The sequence below is a fragment of the Grampus griseus genome (genome assembly GCF_964374135.1).
Source record: "Grampus griseus genome assembly, chromosome: X".
NCBI classification, from domain to species: Eukaryota; Metazoa; Chordata; class Mammalia; order Artiodactyla; family Delphinidae; genus Grampus; species Grampus griseus.
In genome coordinates, this window is record NC_138999.1 from 12595412 (window position 1) to 12623349 (window position 27938).

The 27938-nt window shown below is 40.3% G+C and overlaps 1 protein-coding gene across 3 annotated transcripts in view; it reads right to left on the reverse strand.

Annotated features, from left to right (window-relative positions):
* The window catches only part of ACE2 (angiotensin converting enzyme 2), a gene marked incomplete at both ends in the record, with an annotated part of 52655 nt that extends 27850 nt beyond the window's left edge, over positions 1–24805 (reverse strand). For all 3 annotated transcript variants that reach the window (XM_082681125.1, XM_082681126.1, XM_082681124.1), the window contains 7 exons: positions 800–897; positions 3367–3472; positions 6052–6164; positions 7537–7680; positions 8114–8204; positions 11494–11652; positions 24620–24805. In XM_082681125.1, coding sequence (XP_082537251.1) covers positions 800–897; positions 3367–3472; positions 6052–6164; positions 7537–7680; positions 8114–8204; positions 11494–11652; positions 24620–24805 — 897 coding nt within the window. The remainder of the gene's footprint in view (positions 1–799; positions 898–3366; positions 3473–6051; positions 6165–7536; positions 7681–8113; positions 8205–11493; positions 11653–24619) is intronic.
* Between the last annotated feature and the right edge of the window lie 3133 nt (positions 24806–27938).

Below are 27938 nucleotides of genomic sequence, written 5' to 3' on the forward strand. Positions count from 1 at the left end.
AATGACTAACTTTATTTTTTTTTTAACTTTATATTTTTTTAACATCTTTATTGGAGTATAATTGCTTTACAATGTTGAATTCGTTTCTGCTGTATAACAAAGTGAATCAGCTATACATATACATATATCCCCATATCCCCTCCCTCTTGTCTCCCTCCCTCCCATCCTCCCTATCCCACGGCTCTAGGTGGACACAAAGCACCGAGCTGATCTCCCTGTGCTATGCGGCTGCTTCCCACTAGCTATCTATTTTACTTTTGGTAGTATATACATGTCCATGCCTCTCTCTCACTTCATCCCAGCTTACCCTTCCCCCTCCCCATGTCTGCAAGCCCATTCTCTACGTCTGCGTCTTTATCCCTGTCCTGCCTCTAGGTTCCTCAGAACCATTTTTTTTTTTTAGATTCCATATATATGTGTTAGCTTACCGTATTTGTTTTTCTCTTTCTGACTTACTTCACTCTGTATAACAGACTCTAGGTCCATCGCAATGACTAACTTTAGAAAGAGTTATGGCAACCAGTTGATAATTCCACATCTTATTGCTTAATGGAAAACTCAGGTCATCTCTACTTTTAATATCTCTCAGCAAGATCAATACCATACTTATTGAAGGTACTTGATGTCACTGACATTGTAAACTACTTTTCCATGAAAAGACAGCTACATAAGAAATAAATTTAAATTAGCTTGAACATTTTCTCATTTACATGTTTTCATAAGACAAGAAGAGAAGGATGGCATAAAAAGAAATGAGGTTGAGGATTTAGATTTGGTTTTCAAGGTGTCTTCTTCCTACCTGGTTCTGCATTTCTTTGGTAACATCTATGCTCGGTCTCTCTCCAAAGGGGACTGTCAAAGGGTACAGATTTGTCCAAAATCTCCCCCACATATCACCTATTTAAAAAAAAGATTTCGTTAATACATGACAAGGACAACAGAAGTATAGACCTGATTTTACATAGTGCATGAGGTGGGATTGGTAAACAGGACACAGAGTATTCTAGATTTAATCTAGTTTCTGTGCTTCCTTTTCACTACCTCTTTTCTTCTTCCCTTATTTTATATTTTCAACATTCCCTTCTTTTTTTACCACCTCTAAAAGGTTAAAATGGCAGGAGATGATGTGGCTAGACAAAGCTTGTTAGGGAATCATCCCTGTTTCTCACATTTCAAATTACAATTCAAAGGCACAATGTATTAAATGTACAGGACATCACAGCTACTATAGATTAGAAATAGATTTATATAGTCCCTCATCCATGGGACAAAATACTACAAACTAGACTATTAGTAATCTATGATATTGGATTCAAGAGAGATCATATAGACAGAATTGTGGTTGCCAAGGGGGATGGAGGGGGAGGCAGGGATGGATTGGGAGTTTGGGGTTAGCAAATACAAACTATTATATATAGAATGGATAAACAACAAGGTCCTACTGTATAGCACAGGGAACTATATTCAATATCCTGTGATAAACCATAATGGTAAAGAAAAAAAGAGAGAGAGATCATATAGGATGATCATTCAGGAATCTCTGCTAACTAACCAGTAACTAAGTTCCACTTTTATTACTATATTATAGGAATCCACTTAACTGGGTGATTTTTCAAACATCTCAAACAAATGTTAAATTGAATTCCAAGGCCAGAAACCCTAAAAGGAAAAAATGGATCTAGAAAAAAATCAATCTCATAATAGGACCAGAATCCTGGCACCAAAGGAATGGGGGAAAATAACTACATAAAGAATATGTCAATGAACTCATGTTTTAAAAGATAAAATTCAGTAGAGATCAATGTAAAGTCCTATGCTTCAATTTTAAAGAAATATCTATCTATTATAGAAATATGTGATATGTGACATCAGGCTGAAACATATCCCACATGTAAAAGACCAAAAGGGACCCAACAAACAGTATGATGTGGCTTCCAAAACACAAATGTGACTGTAGGGTAAGCGAGTAGAATTACAGAGTCTAGAACAAAGGAAACCATAGCACCATTTTTACTCCATGTTGGTCAAACTTTATCTGGAGTAACTGTTCAGTTCTGAGCGTGATATTTGAAGAGGGACATCAACAAAGGATAGCTTGTCCAAAGGAGAACAAGTAGAAAAGTGAGATTTTAAAGAATGGTTGAAAAATCTATGTAGGATATTTAACATAAAAGAAGAAAATAGTGTATACGTGATGATAACAGTAATACTCACTAAAATATACTGAGTACGTACTCTTGTGCCAGGTGCTACGCTGTGCCTTGACCGTGGTTGCTTATAAATCTCTAGAAGGCCATCTTGTGGAAGAAGAATGGACATATTCTGGGTAACCTCATAGCATGGAATTAGGCAAAATGAATGGAAGGCATTAGAGGGGTGCTGATTCACCTCCACATAAGGTAGGACTTTAGGTTAGTTTACTTTGGAAGGAAGAAGGAGCCACCTGACAACAGACAGGTTTAAGCAGAAAGTGAATTACCAAAGAACACCTGCCAAAGACACTGTAGAGAGTATTTATATATTGCTTTAGAGGAAAAAGTCTCCACTGATCCTTTGTCCAGATTCCCCCCTGCTAAGAGAGAGGCTTGGCTGTGGAGAATCAGCTGTCAGCAACTTAGCTTGACTAGAGTAGGCATGCTATGTATGCAAGACATGAACTTTTCAAACATATATTTTATTTGGCCTCAGCTTCTGGCGTGAGGGAGAGGGGAGGGAGGATGGCCACTCTCTGGTGGGGAATAAGGAGGTTGAATAAAGGGCCCCAGGTCTTGCACGGTCTACAAAAGCTCTATGGCAGGATCCAAAGTTCTTGGAAGATTGATTCTCCTCCTAAGCTAGGCATCTTCCTTCATGATGAAGACTTCATTCATTACTCATATGATTCCAAACCAAGTACTTCTCAGCAAAAGAAATTGTTGCAGTTGAACAATGAACTTAACAAAGCTTTCACTCAGGCTATACCTTAATTCTAGAAAGTCTTTCTCTCACCCCTGACTGCCCCTAGCCAACCAAGCTTCTTTCCTCTGAATATGATGCTAAAATTCCACCTCGAGGATTAGCCAACCAAGTTGATTAATAAAACTTAGCTTCCCCATTTCCACTCTCATTTCTCTAGTGATCTTAAATAACCCCTTTATCCTATGGATTGTGGCCAACATAATAACTCTTTATGTATAAAGTAATGCAACAGAGAACAATTTAAAATGACTTCTCTGTTGAAGATAGTGCTTTCAAACTTTGATTTCTATAATGTTACTAACTTCATTCACAGAATTTTTCAAAAGTTGGGCCTCACTCCAAAAAAACAACTTTATTGGTGGAAATGACAAAGAGCAAAGTACACAAAGAACTCCTGGAGTTTCTTACCAAGCAAATGGGCAGGGAGGCATCCAGTCGGACTGATACGGGAAGGGTAGGCATCCATCAACTTTGCCCTCACATAAGCGTGAAGTTGTTCATATAATGGTTTAATCTGAAAAGCTCAGGAAGAGAGTTTAAGACCAAGAATAGCCTATTTCCAATCCCCAACACTAAAAATAGGAGCTTCTTTAGACAAGTAGAATTTCCCTAAGTTCCAATTTCTTCTACTCTGAAATATTCTGGAGAGTTTGAAAGCATTCATTCTTCCCAGATATCGATGATGACTAGTTCCACTGCATAAAGCAATTAACACACCTGGAGGGATACAGATCCCAAAAGGAAGGCAGATGCAAAAAAACATTCATACTTCCTTCATTTTTAAACTGAAGTATCATTTACATATAAAATTCAACCATTTTAAAATATATAGTTTCGTGAGTTTTAATAAAAGTATACTGTTGGACAACCATCACTACCGCTTGGTTTTAGAACATTTCCAACACTCCCCAAAGTTTCCTTGCACCCATTTGCAGTCAACTCCATTCCCACCCCCAGCCCCAGCTGATCACTGAACTGATTTCTTTCTCTATCGTTTTGCCTATTCTGCACATTTCATATAAATGAAACCATACAATACGTGACCTTTCATGTCTGGCTTCCTTCACTTGGCTTAATGCTTTTTAGGTTAATCCATGTTGTTGCATGTATCAGTGTTCATTCCTTTTTATTACTGAGTAACATTTCATTGTATGAATACATCAGAGTTTGCTTCATTTAGTATCTTAAGGATAAAATTCACCAGTTGAAGGATGACTAGGTTGTCTGCAGTTTGGGGCTATTATGAGTAATATCTCTATAAACATTCATGCATAAGTCTTTGTATGGCTATATGTTTTCATTTCTTTCACATAGATCGCTAAGAGTGAAATACCATAGTCATATGGTAAGTATGTGCTTAACTTTTTAAGAAAATGCCAAACCATTTTCCAAAATGGCTGTACCATTTTACATTTCTGTCCGTAGCACTTAGTACTGTCAGTCTTTTTTTTTTTTTTTTTTCTTATTTTGGCTGTGCCGGGTCTTAGTTGTGGCACGCGGGATCTTGAGTTGCGGCATGCAGACTCCTAAGTGCGGCATGCATGCAGGATCTAGTTCCCCGACCAGGGATCGAACCCCGGCCCCCTGCATTGGGAGCGCAGAGTCTTACCCACTGGACCACCAGGGAAGTCCCTGTTAGTCTGTTTTAATCACAGCCATTCTGGTGGGAATGTAGTGGGCTTTTTTTTTTTAATTGAAGTATAGTTGATTTACACTGTTGTGTTAGTTTCAGGTGTACAGCAAAGTGATTCAGTTGTGTGTGTGTGTGTGTGTGTGTGTGTATATATGTATATACATGCACATATACATACATATATTATTTTTCAGATTCTTTTCCATTATAGGTTATTATAAGATATTGAATATAGTTCCCTGTGCTATACAGTAGAACCTTGTTGTTTATCTATTTTATATATAGTAGTGTGTATCTGTTAATCTCAAACTCTTAATTTATCCCTCCCCCGCTTCCCCTCTGGTAACCGTAAGTTTGTTTTCTATGTCTGTGAGTCTGTTTCTGTTTTGTAGATAAGTTCATTTGTGTCATCTTTTTAGATTCCACATATAAGTGATATCATATGATATTTGTCTTTCCCTGTCTGACTTCACTTAGTATGATAATCTCTAGGTCCATCCATGTTGCTGCAAATGGCATTATTTCATTCATTTTTATGCCTGAGTAATATTCCATTGTGTATATATATATACCACATCTTCTTTTTCCATTCATCTGTCAATGGACACAGGCTGCTTCCATGTCTTGGGTATTGTAAGCAGTGCTGCTGTGAACATTGGGGTGCGTGTATCCTTTCAAATCAGTGTTTTCCTCTTTTCCGGATATATGCCTAGGAGTGGGAGCGCTGGATCATATGGTAACTCTGTTTGTGGTGGTTCTTAATCATGGTTTTAATGTGCATTTCCCTAATAACGTTTTATTTGCTTATTTGCCATTTGTGTAATTTCTTTGATGATGTACTTACTCACATCTCTCGCCCATTTCTTTTTCGGGGGGGTTGTTTGTCCTACTTCCGTTTTTGATAGCTCTGCCCAGCTATGGCTGTGACAGAACAGCTTCACATAAGAAGCTGGAAGGCATGGGGATGTGGGGGTCAAAATGAAGGAAGAGCGAGACATTGAGAGGTGTCTATGGGGCACTTCTAATAGGACTCTCCCTTCCCTAGAACATCTTCCTTAGCCAAAGATAAGGAAACAACAGTATCAAGTGTCCTGAGGAAGGAAGCAAAGCCTGTGGCTCTGCTAACAAAGGAAGACAGCACAGGCCCCACCTAGCTCCTGAAACCCATGCCTTCTTATAATGTAAAAGACCGCTCCTTCCTATAGTCTTTCCTTCTCATAATCTTCCTGTTGGTAATTGCTGCTCAATGGCTAAAAGGGAGAGAAGAGCAGAGCAATTCCGATCATCTGCAGCAGTTGCCCTGTGATTCTTTACAATCTTGCCAGGCTCTAATATTCCATAACTCTGAGGCCTGGGAACGACCAGCCAGTGTGTTAAGAACAAGCCAGAATGCTTTTGGTCCCTGTCCCTTCTTCCTGCATGCTGCCCTACGTCCGTCTCTGCAGACAGTTCCTTGTTACCTCTGCAAAGGTACGTTCCACATCTGTGATCAACTGGTCGCGGCTGTAGTCATAGTCACCTGCCCCCGTCACTTCATAATCTCCTCTCCAATAGTCCCCATAGTCCTCATAATCTGTTTTTAAAAAGAAGAAAAATGAGAACATCTGGAAAGAAGAGATAAAGCACAATATACACAGAATAGCTTTCCTGGGAGGTTAAAAACTCCAAAAACCTATCACATTTTTATTGCCCTTCTAAATATCAACTCAAAGGGATGCAAATAAATAATAACACTAGCTAATGTGTCCAAATTTTAATTCATTATCTCATCTACAAAGCACAAAAACTCTACAAGACAGACAGTATTATAATCCCCGTGGTGCAGGGTAACAGCCTGCTCTTGGCCGGTTAAACTATTCGTCCAAGGTCACACAACTGGTGAGGGGCAGAGGCGCACTCCGAGTCTCCTAACCCCAGGTCTCTACTCTCTCCATAGGTCAATTTGCATCCTTAGCTTTAAAACGTGTGACTGGATCTTTAAATTCTCATTTTGCTCAGGGCCTTATATTTTCAAATCTAACCCAACTCATCTTGGACACGGCCACAGTGGGCCTGTGTTTGCTGGCAAATTGTACGTATGCTTCATGTAGTGTCTTGTTATCGGGAAATGCAAGCTTGTGTCAGGGTAATAGTTAGTAAAGTTTGTAAATGTATTTTAGCAACTTTTATTTTTACATGCACGTTGGCAATGGATGATCAGGAAGATGAGGAGACAAGTAAATATTTGGATGGAAGGATGTGGCGATGGGCTCCTGTCTCCAGCTTGCCTGTGGCTTGAGAATATGAGTTTAAGTGGTAGTGAAAGATATTTAGAAAGAACAGATGAAAAATGTTTTTCCTTCCTCAACCCCAGAGCATAAATGAATTCATAATGCCATGGCTTCGGCTCATTATTCAGGCTGGAGGGTAAGTTAAGAGATATGGAAATTCCTCACCATGTTAAGATTTTGATGACCACGTGATTTGAGTTATAATTACAACTACAGAGAATAGTAGGTTTCCAGCCTAAACTACTGTGATTTGTTCCGTTCTGGGATACCACTCTGACGTAAACACACAAATGACCTTTGAGAATGAACTGTGGCCAGATGGGAGTTTAGGGGAGAGATGGTGTCTCTGACTCTCATCCTTTCTGGTAAATAGAATCGATCAATCCCCCAGACTACCTCAGGAACCCTCGGGGGCCTGAGCCCTTCCCAGACAACTGATTTGTTTGAGGCCTGGTAACTTAGTCTCACTCTTGAGCCCTTTCAACTGTACAATGTCGATTCACCTTTCCTTACTCCCTGGTGGTCTCCTCTTTGAGACACGTAACCTAATTGTTCAGCAGGTGACTGTTAAATTAGGAATACCCCTTAGATCAAAGGGCAGGCTTGGTGATTCATGAGAAATAGCCCCGAAGCCCTGCAGAGAGCTTCAGAACCGCCACAGCCCAGCAAACTCACTGTTGGCTCTGGCCATCTCATTTTCCAGGACCACATACTCTTCATATAATGGCCTCAGCTGCTTGCCGACCTCAGCCCTCCAGCCTTCCCAAGCCCAGAGCCTCCGATTGTAGTCTTTGCTGTTTTCCATTATGTCATCCAAACCTATTATCGCAAAGTACCCAAAGGGAAATAAACATGCATTTGTAAAGTTTTTATTTGTAAAGACTTATATGAAATTTAAAGAATTAAAAGGCTGGCAGACATCAAGGTCATTAAGTTGTTCAATGAAATCTCATGATTCGTTCATTTCCTCACCCTTATTATAGTTTCAAAAGATTTCTGCAGAGAAAATAAACCACTGAGATCATTCAACTATTAATTTCATTAGATTACTTGAGTGTGACAAAATTCCCAGTGCAGTTTTGTTAAAACTTAAAAGAGCATCTGTGTGCTGAAACACACACATTTGGAATCTTCCCCTCTTTAGATGATCCATCTGAAAGGCACAATGTCGTCATCCAATGTTAATCTCATTTTTAAAGCTTGGAATAAAAAAAGGAAATTTTATAATCACTGCTCAAAATTAATAGCCCACCTGGTTCAAGTACTAAGCACTCCTGTGTATTTGGGTCCAAAACTTTCCCACTACTATAGATGGTGCTCATTGTACTTAGAATTGCGTTCAACTGCAAATTAAAGATAATAAACAATGTTAAAAGTGGAAGATGTACAAAAGAGAATGCTAATGCAGAGATGTCCTTTCAACCATGTGATTTTTTTATGCCTCAAAATACAGCAGTTCACATCTTCTTGGCTAAGTATCTTCTTTCATGTAGGGTTGGAACACCTCAGTTAAATTTTCCCACCGTCGACTAGCACAGACGGGCCTTCTTATAAGCACATGATAAATATATGTGGAGTGACTAACAAAACAAAACAGAACAGATCTACCAAAATCCCAAGAATGTTTCTCACCCACACACGCACAGAGCAGTGTGTTTCTTATTCCATTCAGCCTTCACTGAGTGCACATTTGTTGAACATCTGCTATGTCCTACACTCTGACAATTATGACATGAACAAGTCACTGGTCCTCAAGGACCCCACAATCATGCGACAGTGAGACAATCATGAAACCAATGATTACATAATAGAGTGACAGGTACTATAACTGTGGCCAAAAAGTGATGTGGCAGCATGGGGGGGTGTGGATAAATTAATAACCTGGAGATTCAGGAATGGCTTCAAAGAGGGGGCACAATAGAGCTGTGTCTTGGAAGAGAGGTAGGAATTGGTCAAGTAGAGAAGGGAAGTAGAGGACAGAGCTTACAAGACAGAAGAAGGTTGAGAAAGACAAGGCATTTTCAGGGAGTGGTGACATGAGAGAGAAAACTGGGGTAGTGATGTTGATTGAGGGGCATGGAGGATGGGAGAATAGAGAGGGAAGTAGGGGCAGATCATGAGCAGCCTTCTATGCCTTACTGAAGAGTTTAACTTTTACCCTGTAGGTAAAGGAGCATAAAGGTAATAGAGTAAAGCAGTGCTACTCAAAGTATGGTCCATGGACCAGTGCAAGTCAGCAAATAGTTTGTTTCTTGTCTATGAGAAGCACAGGAATTGAGAGAATAAAGGTTTATAAACTTTTAAAAACGATTTGATATTTCCATGACAGTTAAGCATGTGATCAATGAAATTAACCAAGCACTGATCTGCAATGGATTGAAAATAAAGAAAGATAGGGAAGAAGGGAGGGAGGAAGGAAGAAAGGAAAGAAGGAAGGAAGGAAGGAAGGAAGGAGGGGAGGGAGGGAGGGAGGGACTGGTTCTCTCCCATAGATGATTTAAGAATCACTGGATGAACGGCCCTGTTTCCCCTTCTCCTATTTCTCTCTTCCGTTATTCCTTCACTCTACTACAAGAGCCATTATCCTAAAACATGAAACAGATCTCATGCTTAAAACTTCAACAAGATCCCACAGTCCAAAGGAATAAACCCAAGTCCCTTACCATGGCACAAAACCCCTCCTGCTCTCTTTCTCTACCTGCTTTTTCCATCTCCCCTCCTTCCTCTCCATTGAATTCATGCATCCTTGAGTCTCCCCTCCTCCCAAACACTTCAAGCTCTTCTTACACGCATTTCAGTGATTTTTAATCCTGGCTGCACATCAGAATTATCTGGGGATCTTTTTAAAATACAATGTCCAGTTTCCACCTAGACTAGACCAAGCTCTAGATTGTAACAGAGCAACGGGCAAGACGGTGTCCTTGTGGAAAAGATGGGGCAGGGCGAAATGGATAAAATAAAGTGGATTAATAACTATTTGAATAATGGGCCCCAAAGAATGCAGAATAATAAACAACAGCTTGTAGGAAGACACAGGCCATATGGTTTGACCTTTGTCCTTATCGTGCATTTTTCTTTTTATAGATGCAGATAAGAACACAGTACCAGAGGGCAAGCAGCTGAGAAAGACTTTGATGTTAAATAGGCAAATCTTTTAGATAAAAATATTTCAATAGATCAAATCAAGGGTCTGTAAATTATGATTTGCAGACCGAATCCTGTCTGCTGCCTGTTTTTGTGAAGTTTTATTGGAATACAGCCATGCCCATTTGTTTCTGTGTTAGCTGCGGCTGATTTCCCGCAACAAGAGCAGACTGACTCAGTGGGACAGAGACAGTATGGCCCACTAACCTAAAATATCTACTATCGTTCCCTTTACAGAAAGAAAGTTTGCTGACTCCTGGGCTAGAGAGATAGGATGAGAGATTTTTATTTTAACAGGGGTGAATGTAGGCTTTCTTGAATTTAGACAAACTACCTACATAAGAATAGAATTTTCAAAGGTATCATTTTTGGAGCAACATTGGTGGAAGAGATTTGGAGACTTTCTTGACAGTGATGTTGAGATGAATCAACCATGGAATTTGACTGTCAAAAAACCAAAGCAAGCAAACAGGAGCCTAATGTAATCCTGGGCTGTCTTAGTAGATGTAAAGCACAGGAGGCAGGATGTCGTACCCCTGCTCACCTCCAGGCAGACCCAAACCCACTCGGAGGGCTGTGTTCAGTCCAAGGATACTGACAAAATGAAGCCAGCAACTAGGACTGGTTAGGGAACTTGAAACCATCGTATAAGGAAAAATGGACAGAGTGAAGGATGTTTAGCCTAGAGAAGAAAAGACTCAACTAGTTAAAAAAAAAATTACCTGCCTTCCTTTATTTAAAGACCATTATGGGAGAGAGCAATTTGGCTCGAGAAGGCGGTACAGAGTGGAGGAAAAGCACTTTATGCTCAATGGAAGGAGTATCTTGCCATCAGTTAGAGGGACCCACATACGGAACTGGCCTCTTGGAAAGAAGTGAGTCGCCCATCCCTGAAGCAGTTTGAGCTGGGGTGGTTTAGCCATTTGTTAAAGAAGTTGCAGAGGAGAGTCAAGAGTCAAAGGGGTGGGGGAGGATCAGACGACATGCAGGGCTTCTCAAGCTTAGCACCACTGACGCTTTGGACCAGACGACTCTTGTCTTTGGGGGCTTCCTTGCGCCTTGTAGTGTTTAGCAGCATCCCTACCCGCCAGATGCCAACAGCACCCCTCAACAGTTGTAAAAACCAAAAATGTCTCCAGATATTGTCAAATGTCCCTGGCGGGCAAAATCACTCCCGGTTGAGAAGCACGGACATGGACTAAGTGCCTGGTCCTCAGGAAGGTGACCTCTGTCACTGTGTCCATATACACCACAGCGCCCTTAGAATCGTGCTTTAACAATGTGTCCCAACATACCAGTGTCCTACTTCACTCTCAAAGGATATCGGTTTGGATGATAAGTTACGTGGCCACCCTACCGAGGCACAGAGCTCTTTCTATTGTGAGCATTGCTATCTTGGCAGATAAAGGCAGCAGCCAGGGGTGATATTAATGTTTAAGATTTCCCCAATATTTCAACTCTTGGGGTCAATGCTAGCATGTCACGTACTCGTTTGCTCTTGTCTGCTGAGAGCACTGAGGTCCCACTCTGCTGAAGGACCTGCAATTGACGCTTGAGTGTGAGATTCCGAATTTCTTCTAGTGGATAAGTTTTGGCAATCCTGGATTGTGCTTCATAAAAGGCAGACCATTTGGCCCCGGCTGCATTCTGAAACGACAAAAAAAAAAAAATAATAATAATAATAAAGTTGAAGTTAGAATGGCACTGCTCGAACAGATAGAACAGAAGATATAGTCCAAAGAGCATCTGGTGGAACATTTAATATTTCCTGAGTGATTTAATTCTCTACTTTGCTGAAGGTCAAAGTTTAGGTTAAGAGTGACCAAGCCACACTTGGTCACACTCTCTTTCTGACCTAGTGCTTAGTTTTCCCAAGGGTCCTGTCCCCAGAACCGGAAGTGAATTCTCACAGATGATTCATGTTGTGAGGCCCTGGAAGGTATGGTCTTAGCACTTGTGACGTGGGCGAGTTGTTCAAGGATTCAAGGACGAGTGCTCTAAAGGGAGAGTCCAGCAGAGCTCAGAGCGGACTTCCTGGGCATACAGCTCCTCATGGCGATGAGAACCGTAAGAAATGAGAACCAGTTTACAGGAAGCTCCATGGTGCCATGATTTACCAGAGATTCTGATCTTAAAGTATGATCCCCAGTCAAGGTTGCCCAGAACATGGCCATTTGGTAGCTGTGGTGATTTTCTACCAGCAAAAGAAACCAATAAGCAGGTGATGATGCCAGGATTCACTTGCCCCCCCATCTTGACCATCAGTAAGCAAGTGGACTTCTCCAGACTTATCCAATGCAGTCTTCTCTCAGCGCACAAGCTCATTTCCATTTATCAAAGACTGAAATGAGCAACTATTTTGTACATTGTACTTCTCCAGACCCTATAAAAGAGGTAGCATATGAGGCAAGTAAGAACTCCATTCCTTGAGTCAGACACTTCTGACTAGCTATTGTGACCCTGAACAAATTACTTAGCCTCTCTGAGTCATGTTACCTTACTCGGAAAATGAGAGTAATAATAGTAGAACTTACCTCAAAGGGTTGCTGTAAAGGCGAGAAAATTTAACAAGCAATATAATGCCTATCAAAGTGCCTGATATATCCCAAGCATTTAAAAATCATAGCTACTTTATCACTTACAGGAAAAAAAGTCCTTGTCCTTAAGTGGCTGACAGTTTTATCAAACAGATAAGATACGCATCGTGAATGTTTCACTACTGAAACAAGAGCATATGATAATGTATAAACTATGAGTGGGGCTAAGCAGTTCCTGTTACAGGGACCAGATTTGGCAAGCCCTCCTGGAGGAGGTGGAACTTAAGACAGACCTTAAAGTAGGTAGGAGATAGATGGGTGTAGAGTACTTTGCAAAATAATTTACCTCATTTGGTCTTCTTAACAACCCCACGAGATAGAAAATTATTCTATTTCCATTTTTCCTATGTGTAGAAAGGGGCTAAGAGAAATAAAAAGTGGAGCTGGTAACTAAATGCCGGCATCTGAATCCTGGATCCTGTGGTGGGCAGACACTAAGATGGCTCCTGTGATCCCTCCTTCCTGCTGGGGCACCCTTGTGTCCCCCTCCCCTTGAGGGTGAGCAGGACCTGTGCCTCACTTCTAACTGGGAGAATATAGCAAAAGTGACAGGATATACATGTTTATGTTACATAAGGTTGCCATTTTTATCTTGCCAGAAGACTCTCCCTTGCTGATTTTGATGCAGCAAGATGCCATGTTGTGAACTATCCTATGGATAGGGCCACATGGTGAGGAATTGAAGATGGCCTCTGACTGACATCCTAAGGACCTCAGTTCAGCAACATATGAGGATCTAAATGCTACCACTAACCACATTAGCTTGGAAGTGGATTCATCCCCAGTTGAGCTGCAGATGAGACCACAGCTCTAGCCGGGACCTTGATTGTAAGCTTATGAGACTCAGAAGCAGATCCAGCTAAGGTGTGCCTGGAGTCCCGCCCCACAGGAACTGTGAGATAACAAGTGTGTGTTGTTTTAAGCTACTACGCTTGTAGTAATCTCTTACTCAATAGAAAACTAGCACAGATTCCAAAGCAGGACTCCAGACATGACTGCACTCTCTAGACCAAGGAATTTTACTTTTATCCTGTAAATACTAGGGAGTCACTTAGGGGTTGCAAGCAGGTGTGTGACATGATGAAAGTGGTGCAGGAAAGGGACAACAACGGATCAGACAAGAGATGAAGGGAATAGTTGCAGTGAAATGGAAAAAAATTTCTCTCTTTATTGAGCACACACAACCCCTCAGGAACTACTTCTCAGTTAATCTTCACAAACAATCTTGTGAGGTAGTTGTGATTGTCTCCACTTCACAAATGAGGGAAATGAGGCACAGAGCAGGTAAGTAACTTTGCCTAGGTCACACAGCTAGCAACTGGGAGAAACAGGGTGTCAACCCAGAAATGTTTACCTCCAAAGCTAATGCTCTTAACCACTGGCTATAGATTCGACATATTCTGTTCTTGTCTCTAACATGCCCGAATGAGAGGGAGTGAGCTTTGGAAAGAGGAGTTCGGTCTACAGCACAAATTCATTCATGCAACCCACCACTCACCTCTCTGTCCCTACCCTTTTTCATCCAATCCAGAATGACTGACAGCAAAATTTCTAGTAAAACTTTGATCCCAAATTAAGGCAATTCTTTTCTTTTCAATCTACTTTGGAAACAGCTCATTATTCCCAAAAGGCCCCAATCTTAAAATATTTTTTAAAAATTATACTGCATGTGGGAACTTTGAAGATATCTGTTTTATTTTATTTATCGCTACCGTATACAAGTGTTATACTTTATATCACAAAAAAATTACTTTATGTTGCCTTGAATTTTGGCCCCCGAGGACACACTGTTCCATCCCAAGCTGTTCTTTTTAATATTGCTTACAATCTATTCCATATTCATGCTATAAGGCTCCCAAGCCTACATAAAACTGACAGCTTAGAAGTTATACAGAGAATCAAAGTCAGTTCATACATACCAACCAAGTAACACAGACAGTGCTTGAGAGCTATATGTCATTTTTGGATTTGAATGATGAACGAATTGAAGCATATACAGTAACCTACGTAGTTACAGGGTTCAAAAGGAACCATTACAAATCAAATAAGTGGCATCCCATACTGCCTCTGTGCAAAGGCAGGAGAGCAGCAGCTAACACAGCAAAAGTTTCCACAGCCACTGATGGGGGTTTGGGGTCAAGACACACATTACTCAGTACAATCACAGGAAGTTAGAACCCTCTCTGACTTCCTACATATAACTACAGTGGATACCATATTCTCATCCTACAAGAGATCCTTTGTAATTTCAAGGACTGAAAATGTAAAATCCTAAATTATATTTTAAAACACTCCAAAAGATATCCTGCTCTTTTTGGCCCTAATGATATGCAAGTTAAATATGATTTCATTATGCTTTTAAATGTTTTCATATGAGCTTCGTCTTAAGCCATAGGTCTGTGGTCTCTACACAAATTATGATAGTTTTATATAAACAATTAAAATGCTTTTGTGATAAGTTGTTTGAAATGAAAACAATTAAAATCTCATTTTCTTTTTTTCTATAGTTCACTATCAACCCCTAAACCACTTCTTCCCCTGTAGGTATGAGAGTTCCCTGAAGACAGAAGATGAAAAACTGAACGGAACCTTAGCATCCAAACAGTGACTTGGAGCCCAACAGGCTCCCAGGGAACCCTCCACGCTCAGGTCCCATATGCTGGTCCAGTTTTCATATATAGCTCTCAAAACCACATCAGATTCAAAGATGAAAACTGCCTTGGTTACTTTTCAAATATGCCCAGATACTTGCATATTTTTAAAAACAGCTTATTCTATTCAAGGAAGTAGGTAATCTAAATTACAACAATATTGTTTTGCCATGAGAATCAAAAATTTATTTTTTCTTTTTTCAGATGGGAGGAAGGGGTATGGCTGAACTTCATCTCATAGGGAAAAAGAAAAATCCACTCACACCTGAAACTGGGTCCTGCCAGAAAGTGGCCCACTAGATATATATTTGAGATATTTCATAATAAAAAATATAATGTAGTATAAGTAACATAGCAAATATCACGAAAACCTCTACTCAGATTTTTTAAACGTTGACACTTTGCAATAGTTGCTTGAGACATATTTATTTAGTGGTTAGAATCAATAATACCATATTATATACTCAAAAGTTCCTAAGAGAGTAGATCTTAAATGTTCTCACTACAAAAAAGAAATGGTAGGACTTCCCTGGTGGCACGGTGGTTAAGAATCCACCTGCCAATGCAGGGGACACGGGTTCAATCCCTGGTCCAGGAAGATCCCACATGCCGCGGAGCAACTAAGCCCACGTGCCACAACTACTGAGCCTGCGCTCTAGAGCCCGTGAGCCACAACTACTGAGCCCACATGACACAACTACTGAAGCCTGCATGTCTAGAGCCCATGCTCCACAACAAGACAAGCCACCACAATGAGCCCGCACACTGCAACGATGAGTAGCCCCCGCTCGCCACAACTAGAGAAAGCCCTCACGGCAACGAAGACACAACACAGCCAAAAATTAATTAATTAATTTAAAAAACCCCACATATTCTTAGAAGTGGAATTGATGGGTTAAAGCAATTTTCAGCTCCTGTAGCTATTGTTAAATCTTGGTAAATCTGATTTTATGTCAACTCGGTGTTTCATTATTAATATAATGTTATCCCTCTGATTATTAATGAGGTTAAACATATATATGAGGTATATAAATATATATATATATTCAAATTTCCTCCTTTATGCATTTGCTGCTCATATCTTTTCCCTATTTTTCTAGTGAATTTCTGTCTTTTTTAACACTTAGTAAAATTTCTTTATAGATTCTGACTGTTAATCTTTTGTTAATTATATGTATCACAAATGTTTTCTCAAGCTCTGCTTCTTGTCCTGTGTGTGTCTGTGTGTGTAGGTTTATGATGTCTTTTAGTGCACAGAAGTTTCTTTCTAATCCTAATGCAACTGATTTGCTCAGTCTTTTCCTTTATAGATTGATCCTTTTGTCTCTTATTTAATAAATCATTCTAAAACAAAAGTCATTTAATAAACCATTCCTGGGCTTCCCTAGTAGCACAGTGGTTAAGAATCCGCCTGCCCTCTCGGACTTCAGACTATACCACAAAGCTACAGTAATCAAGACAGTATGGTACTGGCACAAAAACAGAAAGATAGATCAATGGAACAGGATAGAAAGCCCAGAGATAAACTCACGCACATATGGTCACCTTATCTTTGATAAAGGAGGCAAGAATATACAATGGAGAAAAGACAGCCTCTTCAGTAAGTGGTGCTGGGAAAACTGGACAGGTACATGTAAGAGAATGACATTAGAACACTCCCTAACACCATACACAAAAATAAACTCAAAATGGATTAAAGACCTAAATGTTAAGGCCAGATATTATAAAACTCTTAGAGGAAAACATAGGCAGAACAGTCTATGACATAAATCACAGCAAGATCCTTTTTGACCCACCTCCTAGAGAAATGGAAATAAAAACAAAAATAAACAAATGGGACCTAATGAAACTTAAAAGCTTTTGCACAGCAAAGGAAACCATAAACAAGACGGAAAGACAACCCTCAGAATGGGAGAGAATATTTGCAAATGAAGCAACTGACAAAGGATTAATCTCCAAAATTTACAAGTAGCTCATGCAGCTCAATATCAAAAAAACAAACAACCCAATCCAAACATGGGCAGAAGACCTAAATAGACATTTCTCCGAAGAAGATATACAGATTGCCAACAAACACATGAAAGGACGCTCAACATCACTAATCATTAGATAAATGCAAATCAAAACTACAGTGAGGTATCACTGGTCAGAATGGCCATCATCAAAAAATCTAGAAACAATAAATGCTGGAGAGGGTGTGGAGAAAAGGGAACCCTCTTGCACTGTTGGTGGGAATGTAAATTGGTACAGCCACTATGGAGAGCAGTATGGAGGTTCCTTAAAAAACTACAAATAGAACTACCATATGACCCAGGAATCCCACTACTGGGCATATACCCTGAGAAAACCATAATTCAAAAAGAGTCATGTACCACAATGTTCATTGCAGCTCTACTTACAATAGCCAGGACATGGAAGCAATCTAAGTGTCCATCAACAGATGAATGGATAAAGAAGATGTGGCATAATATACATACAATGGACTATTACTCAGCCATAAAAAGAAACAAAATTGAGTTATTTATAGTGAGGTGGATGGACCTAGAGTCTGTCATACAGAGTGAAGTAAGTCAGAAAGAGGAAAACAAATACCATATGCTAACACATACATATGGAATCTAAAAAACAAACAAACAAAAATGGTCATGAAGAACCTAGGGGCAAGATGGGAAAAAAGACGCAGACCTACTGGAGAATGGACTTGAGGATATGGGGAGGGGGAAGGGTAAGATGGGACAAAGTGAGAGAGTGGCATGGACATATATACACTACCAAACGTAAAATAGATAGCTAGTGGGAAGCAGCCACATAGCACAGGGAGATCAGCTCGGTGCTTTGTGCCCACCTAGAGGGGTGGGATAGGGAGGGTGGGAGGGAGGGAGACACAAGAGGGAAGAGATATGGGGATATATGCATATGTATAACTGATTCACTTTGTTATAAAGCAGAAACTAACATACCATTGTTATACTCCAATAAAGATGTTAAAAAAATTAAAAAAAAAAAAAAAGAATCCGCCTGCCAATGCAGGGGACACGGGTTCAAGCCCTGGTCCGGGAAGATCCCACACGCCATAGAGCAACTAAGTCTGTGCACCACAACTACTCAGCCTGCACTCTAGAGCCCATGAGCCACAACTGCTGAGGCTGCACACCACAACTACTGAAGCCCGTGCACCTAGAGCCCGTGCTCTGCAACAAGAGAAGCCATCGCAATGAGAAGCCTGCGCTCCCCAATGAAGAGTAGCCCCCGCTCGCCACATCTAGAGAAAGCCCATGCGCAGCAACGAAGACCCAGTGCAGCCAACAATAAATGATAATAAATAAAAATAAATATAAAAAAGAAATCTTATCTATAAAAAAATAATAATAAACCATGTCCAACCAAGAGTCACCTATATATCCTTATAAAAGTTTGTCTTACTTTTCCTATTTAATTTTTAGTCTATCTTAAATTTATTTGTATCTGTTACATAAAGTAGGAATGCCTTGAGCTTTGGCTCATAAAAGGGTCCCTACAGATTTTTAAATTTGCTTCTTTTTACCAGAGCTCTAGGAACCTGAACAAGTTTTTTGTTAATTTCTTGGCTCAATATTCCTGCACCCTGCTAGTAGTGTAAATTCATTTTCCACACCTATTAAAAAAATTCACAAGTGAAACCCGATTTTGATCAGGTCTCTAGATCAGGACTCTGCCCACCATTTGTTTTTGTAAATGAAGTTTTATTGCAACATATTCACACCCATTTGTGGGCTGTCTATGGCTGCTTTTGTGCTACAATGGCAGAGTTGACTGGTCTACAATGGCAGAGTTGAATAGAGGCTCACAAAGCCTGAAATATTTACTACCTGGCCTTTTATGGAAAAAGTGTGCTGACCTCTGCCCCGGATCTATACATTTACAGAAAACACAGGGGTCAAAAGAGCATGTTAAGCAATATTATAGGGACATAATCAGCAAATCCAGAAAGTGGGAGTTTCTATAGGACTAACAGTTCAGTACTTCTGCGAATAAACTGCAAAACAAAACAAAACAAACAGAAAAATGATGGAGGGACTCTATAGGCTAAAAAAGACCTAAAGTACATCTGCTAAAATGATCAAGAGAGGACCTTGTTAGATCCTGATTCAAACAAACCAGCTGAAATTTTTTTAAATGAGACATTAGGGTACATTTGAATACTGACTAGATATTTGATGGTATTGAGGAATTATTATCATGTTTTTGACATGGTACTGTTATTAAGGTTGTTTTAAAAATTCTTACTTTGAGAGCTAGAAGGTGAAATATTTACACGTAACATATAGTTATATGATGTTGGGGATTTCCTTCAAAATAATCCAATAAACATGGGGTTGGGTAGAAAAATAAAACAAGATTAGCCAAAGTGTTGACAATTGCTGAAGCTGGGTGATGGGTATAAGGAGATTCAACATACTAGTCCTTCTTTTATGTGTTTGACAATTTTTACAATGAAAAGTTTAAAAAAAAATCCATATAATGGAATACTATTTGGCAATAAAATGGAACCAAGTAATGATACATGCTACGGCATGCAAAGTGAAAGAAGCCAGTCACGAAAGACCACCTAGTGTATAATTCCATTTATATGACATGTCCAGAATAGGCAGATCTATAGAGACAGAAAGTAGATCAGTGGTTGCTTAGAGCTGGGGACGGGGGAGGAAGAATGATTACTAATGGGCGTGTAGTTTCTTTTGGGATGATGGAAATGTTCTAAAATGAGATGGTGATGACAGTTGTACAATTCTGCAAATATACTAAAAAGCATTGAATTGTAGACTTTAAATTGGTGAATTTTATGGTGCATAATTGTATCTCAACAAAGCTGTTGTTAAAAGCGCTCAATAGTAAAAGCAAAGAAAAAAAACCCCACCTTATTCCCTAGCTCCTATAACTGGCTCTGAAACACCCATGGAACGGCTCCAAACCAAAGGATTTAGCCAAAATTAAATGAATTCTCTTTTGCCCAGTTACCTGGCACACACTAAGAAGCAGCGGCAGTTCCTGACCACCAGGCCGCTTTCCCTGGGTGTAGCTCGTGGCTGCCTGGTGTCCTGTCAGAGTGCTTAGATCAGTGAGTACCTGTGTCAAATTTGGATGGAACTAAACATGTCATTTTGAGTTGCTCAAGTTCAGTTTCACCAAATTACATCACTCAACTGGGACATCATCAAGTTTTCATGACAAAGAAAAACTAGTATGAACAGGCCTCCAATGCACTTGACTCATGTTAATCCTCCACATGTGGAACTTATTCATTCACCAGTTATCCACTGAAAAATCTTGGCTGGGCCCATCCACCCTCTTATGTTTCAAGAGACAAAAAATAAGTGACTTGCCCAAGGTATCACAGCCAGCTCAGGAGAGTCAAGATAGCATCAGATTCCCTGAATTCCACTGTATTTGCATCACACTGACTTTTCCCAACCCCTGTACCTGGGTGTAGGTACTTGTATGTGTTGGGGAGTGTGGGACAGATTCATTGGAGACAGGGTTGGCGTCTACATTCTTTCCTTGGGTACAGAGTAGCAGTTTAAAATGACCCTTCTCTGGGTTCACTGTGCCCCCAGCCCTAAAGACAGCGGAAAAGGTTTAGGAAGCAGGTGTGCCCAAGGACTCTAAGGGCCCTGACCACCCAAAGGGTAAGTGTGGGCCTCCTGCTCTCTCTTTACAACTTCTGATAACTCAACAAGAAATATTTATGAAGTGTTTTTGGAGACCTCCAGGGCTCCAACAGGGCAGTCTTCAACACGCCCTTCAGCTGCATGCACAGGAATTTGGGGCAGCTGTAGTAGTTACTGTCAAATACTGGAACAGTGAACCAGGATGCCCCTGCCAGTGACGGGATCCTTTCGCTCTCTTCCAGGGATAAAAAAATTGTCCAGAGACCTCCTATGTTGCTAGAGAGCTTCCGACTTTGCAAAAAAAAAGAAAAGAAAGAAAAAGAAAAAAGAAATCCTTTTGACTGACAAAGGACTCTTTCAAAAATAAAACCAACAATAAACTTACAAAGGGGCAATGCAAAAAAGTAATGTCATTTTACTGAGAAGAGAATTACAGTTTAATTGGTGAATGTTCGATCTCAAACATGAGAACAGTATTTGCTCTAAAGCAAGTATTTGGTAATTAATTTTCAGTGAGTTTCTGAATTCTATGGAAACCTGTTTTGAACCAAGCTTTTTTCCTTATCTCTGTCTGATGGGCCTCTCCTAAGCAGGGAGATTTGGGGACACTATACTGATCAAGTTTTGCTGCCTTCTATTATTTTAAGCTATAGTCTCATGACTTGATCTGAGAATCGCCATACTGCGTCAGACTGATTGGCTGACAAGCCCAATATTCTGACTCTGAAAGTTATGCCAAGGGATAATTAGGAAATGGCAGATTGCCCTCAATAATGTCACCCTGATAGGATATGAACAGACACATGTCATACAGCCCAAATTTCTCTTCCTGTATTACTTACCTATTGCTACAATAATACTACATAACAAACAACCAAAAATCTCAATGGCATGTGTTCATTGTTTACGTGCCTAGAATCACTGAGGGTTACCAGGCAGCTCTGCTGATCTTGGCTGGATTTGCTTACAACTCTGGGGGATTGGTTTCAGACGGGACAACTATTCCACACATTCCCTCACTCTTTAGCTGGCCAACCCAGGCATGTTCTCATAGCAAAGCCAAAGGTGCAAAGAACAAGCCCCACTGTTCAAGTCCCTTCCAAGCCTCTACTTGCATCACATCTGCTAACAGTCCATTGGTCAAAGTAAGTCACATGGTGAAGGACACGATCACATCACCTTCAGTGGGATGGCACTGCAAAGTGACATAACCTTGGGTGTTGATATAGGGAAAGGTAAAGAACTGGGTCCATAAATGCACTTAACCATACTTCCTTACCCACAGTGGATCTGCAATCCTTACATTCACTTAAATACTACGAAAACCGACTTATAGTTTTCAATGTCTCACTGTTTTAGATTAAAGAATGGCCTAGTTTTACAAGTCTTACCAGTTTTACCACCTGTAATGTAAACAGCACCTCCTCCTATTTATTGTAAATTTCTCTCTTTTGAGCTTTCAAAGGCACCATCTTTCTAGTCTGAAGAGAGTTGGCCGATACAACTGGGAACACTCTATCCTTTCTTGTTCCCGCTCAGACTCAGTTTTTTTTTTCTTTTTGAGTCAGGCTTTGGAGAGCTAACTCTGCTTTCTCTTCTAACTCTCTCTGATCGCCCTAAATCACTCCAGTGGCTCTTGGGGAACACGCTCCGTTTCTCCAGTTCTTTCTATTGATAGCCACCGGCAGCAGATCATATCTCAGTCTCCTGCTCATTTCGTGCCTCTTGTACCACCAGCTGCAGTGCCCGTTTCATCAGGGGATCTCAATATATGTGATAAGAGAACAGAAGAGCTATTGCTCTCCCTGTGCATTGCCCCCTCCCCAGGTAAATCCACACAGGTGCACTAATGCACTAACGTGCCCTTCACCATTGCTGGAGGAAGGACATATTGGGCCCCCTGCTTGCTTCTTGCATTCAGATATTTTCACTTTTCTTTAAAGGGCCCATACTGTCTGCAGTTCGACCACACTTTGTGGATTTGTGCCCTTTCATTTCTGGCCTTTCCTCTAATCAACAAGTGCAATTCAAAAATGACAGCACTTAAGATCCAAACGTGAATTCAACAAACATCACTACATCTGGGCGTACAACATGCCCTTCTCAGCAAGCGGGCCCTCAACAGAACTGTTACATGTCTCTTGAGCAATTATAACTCCCTTTCACATTCACAGCAATGATATCGTATTGTTCTCCCAGGCTCACAAGCATTGAGCACTATTTTGGTGGTTTTATGTATTAACTGTCGTCCCAGCAACCCTATGAGGCAAATATGAGCGTTACGCTGTTTTTCACAGGCAGAAAAACTAAGGCGGAGAAAGGTTCATTAACTAGCTCACGTTCACCCAGGTAGAAAGTGGTGGAGCCAGGGTTTGGACCTCAGCAGTCTGACTCCAGACCTCTTAGGCATGATGCCGGTCGAACTTCACCACCACCTGCGGACAATTCGGCTAAGAATGAAAACAGAACCTTTTTTTTTTTTTTTTTTTTTTAGATTCCATATATACGGTGTTAGCATACCGTATTTGTTTTTCTCTTTCTGGAGGGCGGAAGGGAGACGCCAGAGGGAGGAGATATGGGGATATATGTATAGGTATAGCTGATTCACTTTGTTATAAAGCAGAAACTAACACACCATTGTAAAGCAATTATACTCCAATAAAGATGTTTAAAAAAAAAGAGAATGAAAACAAATGCACAATGCACTTCAGGTACCTCCAACAAAGATCAAATAAAAAGTGAGAAAAAAGCAACAGTGAAGAGGTGAAGAGAGGTAAGACCAAACTATGAGACAAGAAAAATGCTCTCCTATGACAACACTGGGCTGTCAAAATCTCCTGGATCTCTTTAAGCTTTAGAAAACTAGGGGGAAAAAATCTCCTGAGGAATTCAGATGAGGCAGCAGGTCTCAGATTGGAGCTGTCCAGAGAGCAGCAGTAATTTAATTTACATGCAACCGACTATTTGAGAAAAGAAGCTTCTGAGCTACATTTTTGAAAGAATGTATTGCTGTACAAGTGTCATAAAAACTTTTCTTAAATAATGTCACTCCATTTTCAGCACTGCTTTGGGATCTGTGAGGGAAGAAATCCCCTAAATCCTTGCACTTGTCAAACAAAACATCTTGCTTTCCCAGAGCATTCTGAGATCTGTCAGAATTGGTTTGATTATGGTTTTTCTCGGAGGGTTCTGCGGATCCCGTATGCTCTGGAAGTCCCTCGGAGCGCCGAGACCATTAAGGAAGGAATTCCCAAGTCCAGCCTCACCCGACCCCTGGTAATCTTAATTACTGGCTAGCTCTTTCACTAAGCCTCCAGTTGCATTTTTCTCAGTTAATAGATCATTTGTAGAGAGTCTTTAGACATTCCTGTTGACATTGTAGGCTTGGGAAAATTATTAACTCAATAACTTATGGCATTTCTATGAACTGCTTTGAAAGCCTGACTATGATGAGAATTATGGTGGCAACTTTCTAAAGCATGTTCACTGGTTTCCAAGAATCTGGACTGAGACCAGTGAATTATTTTGTTAACAATTTTCCAAATGAACCAAAGGTCAATTGTTCAGCATCTGGGACTCCAGAATCAGAAATACTGAGGCAAACATCCAACCTCACAGCTCGGAGCATTTCTTTGATTTCCCTTTTCAGTTTCCTGGGCAGTAAGCTGATTTTTAAGAAGCAACTGATATCCTTATGCAGCTATAGGAGAGAACTCACCATCTTTTGGACATTCTCATCGGTAATATTGGTGTTATAATTCCAAGAAGCAAGTGAACTTTGATAAGACAGGTCTTCAGCTTCACGGTCAAACTTCTGCAAAAATGTCTTGGCCCGTTCCTCAGTGGCGGATTGAGCAGCCGTTACAGCAACAAGGCTGAGAAGGAGCCAGAAAGAGCCTGACATCTTGCTCTGTGCGCCAAGATCCCATCCACTGAACAACTTCCCTAGAGTAAAACCTCCTCATGAGATTTTCTCTCTCATCAGCCTTTGAACTTGGGTTGGGCACTGAGCAGGAAGATAAAAAAAAAAAAAAAAAAAAGGAAGAAGAAGAAAAAACAGTAAACAATCTGCTGAACCAACACAAAATTCATCCTGGAGAGGACAGATATGTAAACAGATTTTAGAATGATTTCTTAAAGGAAATCAAATAAACAAATGTTATTCATTAATCCTAGAGAATCATAGCTCTCAAATTTTATGGCCAAATCAAAACTTGTCCATTTGCTTAGTATGTTCCTTAAAATCTGTTAAAGATACACTGAAGGTGTTATGATTTTACAGTGACCAACGAACTCTAGAATTAGGGGTCACGGGGGTAATGTTGGGACTTACACGTTTTAGAGACAATTCCATTAAGTCACTTCTCTCTCCTTCCTTTTTATTTTACACTCATATTCACAGAAACTCTATTTGGGTAACATTTTCCCTTCCTAAATAAACAATTTTGCCCTTGTCTCTATAGAATTCATTTTTTTCTGATAAATTTTAATTTCCAGGGCCAATTTTTAAAATTATGAGACCACCCTCCACTCCACAAGTTAACTCTCCTGATTTAACTTGGAAAAACTTTAAAAGGCTCCTTTTCTCTTTCTCAGATGATCGTGCTAAACACTGGTTCTATGACTAACTTCACGGTGGGCCTCCATCCCTTTCACTTACCTGTTCAAAGCTTGGTCAAGGTCACAAGGAAATCAGAATGCCACCACATGGTATGAAATTCAGCGAGTGTCCATCTCAAGTTCTGGTCACCCATAGCCATGTATCATTGCATAGAATTCAAAGAGACTTTAGTGGTTATCCTGTAGAATCTCAGGAGCTGGACCACTGTCCTCATTCCCAGGGTGTAGGTATGAGTGTCATAGGTACAAGAGAGGAGCCACTTTAAATGGCAGGGCTAATGGGCCTGCTTGACTGTGGTTATGAAACCTTCACACAGGGAAAACACTTCTTTACCCAAAAAACAAGTCTTCCAGGTCCAGGTGAAATGGCAGTAACCAAGCCTTTAAAAAAAGTTTCCACTACTTCTCCTTATTCCAAAGTTGTACATGTTATTGTAGAAGAGGAAAAAAATAATAAGTAACTGTTTAAAGTGCTTTGCATTAGAATATCTCATTGAAGCATTACAACAAACCTAGAGGCAAATATTTTTATCATCATTGTACAGATTATGAAACTGAGGCGCAGAGAACTTAAATAAATGACCAAACCTTACTCAGCCAGGAAGTGGTAGAGCCAGGATACGAATGCATGCAGTTTGAATCTAGAGTACAGGCCTTTAAGTTGCTGTCAATAGTCTAAGAGCAATGATGGAGGTGTAGATAAAGAGCAGCACAGGGACATGGGCCTTTGGTGACCATGATGGATTTGGTTCCGCTACATCAAAAAGAGGTGGATTCTGGGACTTCCCTGGTGGTCCAGTGGTTAAGAATCTGCCTTCCAATGCAGGGGACGCAGGTTCGATCCCTGGTCCGATCGCTGGTTGGGGAACTAAGATCCCACATGCCACGAGGCAGCGAAGCCCGCAGGTTCTAGAGCCCACGCGCCACAACTACAGGGCCCTCGTGCCACAACTAGAGAGCCTGCATGCCACAATGAAAGATCTCATGTGCCACAACTAAGATCTGATGCAGCCAAATAAATAAATATTAAAAAAAGAGGTGGATTCTTACTACCCTTGGTATGAATCAAAAGACATGATCCTTCTAAGAAATAAAGTAATTGACACATTTAAGCAATTATGATCAAGAAGGTTAAAAGAAAGTGAGCTGAGGGGATCAGTGCAGTTTCAGTCAGGCTCCTTCCACATTCAAGGAAGCTGAGATCCACTCGCTTTCACAGGCATTAAGAGAAAAACTGGTCAAGAGAAAAGGGGGCAGTGTGTGGGGCTCTGAACCAAGAGGTGGAATGTTACTTTAATAAAAGCTGAAACACAACTCTACTCAGGTTGCTTCCTGAATGAAGCTCTTGGGTTCAGGAAAAAAATGGGAGTAGTCCAACTTCAATACACTGAGGCAGAAAATCAGATTAACGTGATCAAATTGAAATAGGGAAAGCAGGATATGAAATCTGAACGTTAAAACAGATGAACAAGGAGCCTGAGATAACAGTGAGGCAGGAGAAATCTAGAAGCCAAGAAATTTTGAGGAGCGAGAGAAATAGGAGAATTTGGTCACAATAATCCTGTAGGAAAACTAGCTCACAATGGCCAACTGCAAGCGATGACTGAATTATTGGAAGTTTTGTTGACTTTCCACTGAGAAGATGCTGATGTTCTGACAGCTGCCCAGAAGTGTCCTGAGACCATTCTGAGAATGGAAAGAGTCCACTAAAGACCCAGGGGATGGGACCCAGAAAAACAACTGGCCTAAAGGAACAGATCCTCTGTGAAAGAATGAAGAACCAGAAAAACAGGAGAGTGGAAATTGAGGAAACCTGTTCTATTTTTCAGAAGGGTAGATGGAAGACTTTGGTATTGACGCCAGACAAAAACTATGAAATATCATTTTTAGAATGCGGTTTGCACTTGGACAATATATATCTCTGGTCCCAGATATATATCTAGGGATTCACTAGGAACAAATAAGATGTTGTCTGCCTCATTTCCTTTGTATCTTCCATTTCAATAAGGGATTTAACAAAATGTAAAGTTCTACAACTAGCTCTAAATGTCCCTGAAAGAACCACACAGCACAGAAATAAGCAGTCCTCTGATCAACAACAGTTCATGCCCAAAACAACAAAAATCTTGATTCATGTATATAAAATAGATAAACAACAAGGTCCTACTGTATAGCACAGGGAAGTATATTCATCTTGTAATAAGCTATAATGAAAAAGAATCTGAAAAAGAATATATACATATATATGTATAACTGAATCACTTTGCTGTATACCAGAAACTAACACAACATTGTAAATCAACTATATTTCAATTAAAAAAAAGAATCTTGATTCAACAATTATTTATTGGCCACCTACTCTATGCTAGGCACTGGCTAGATACTGGATACTAGCTAGGCGCTAGATACTGGATATA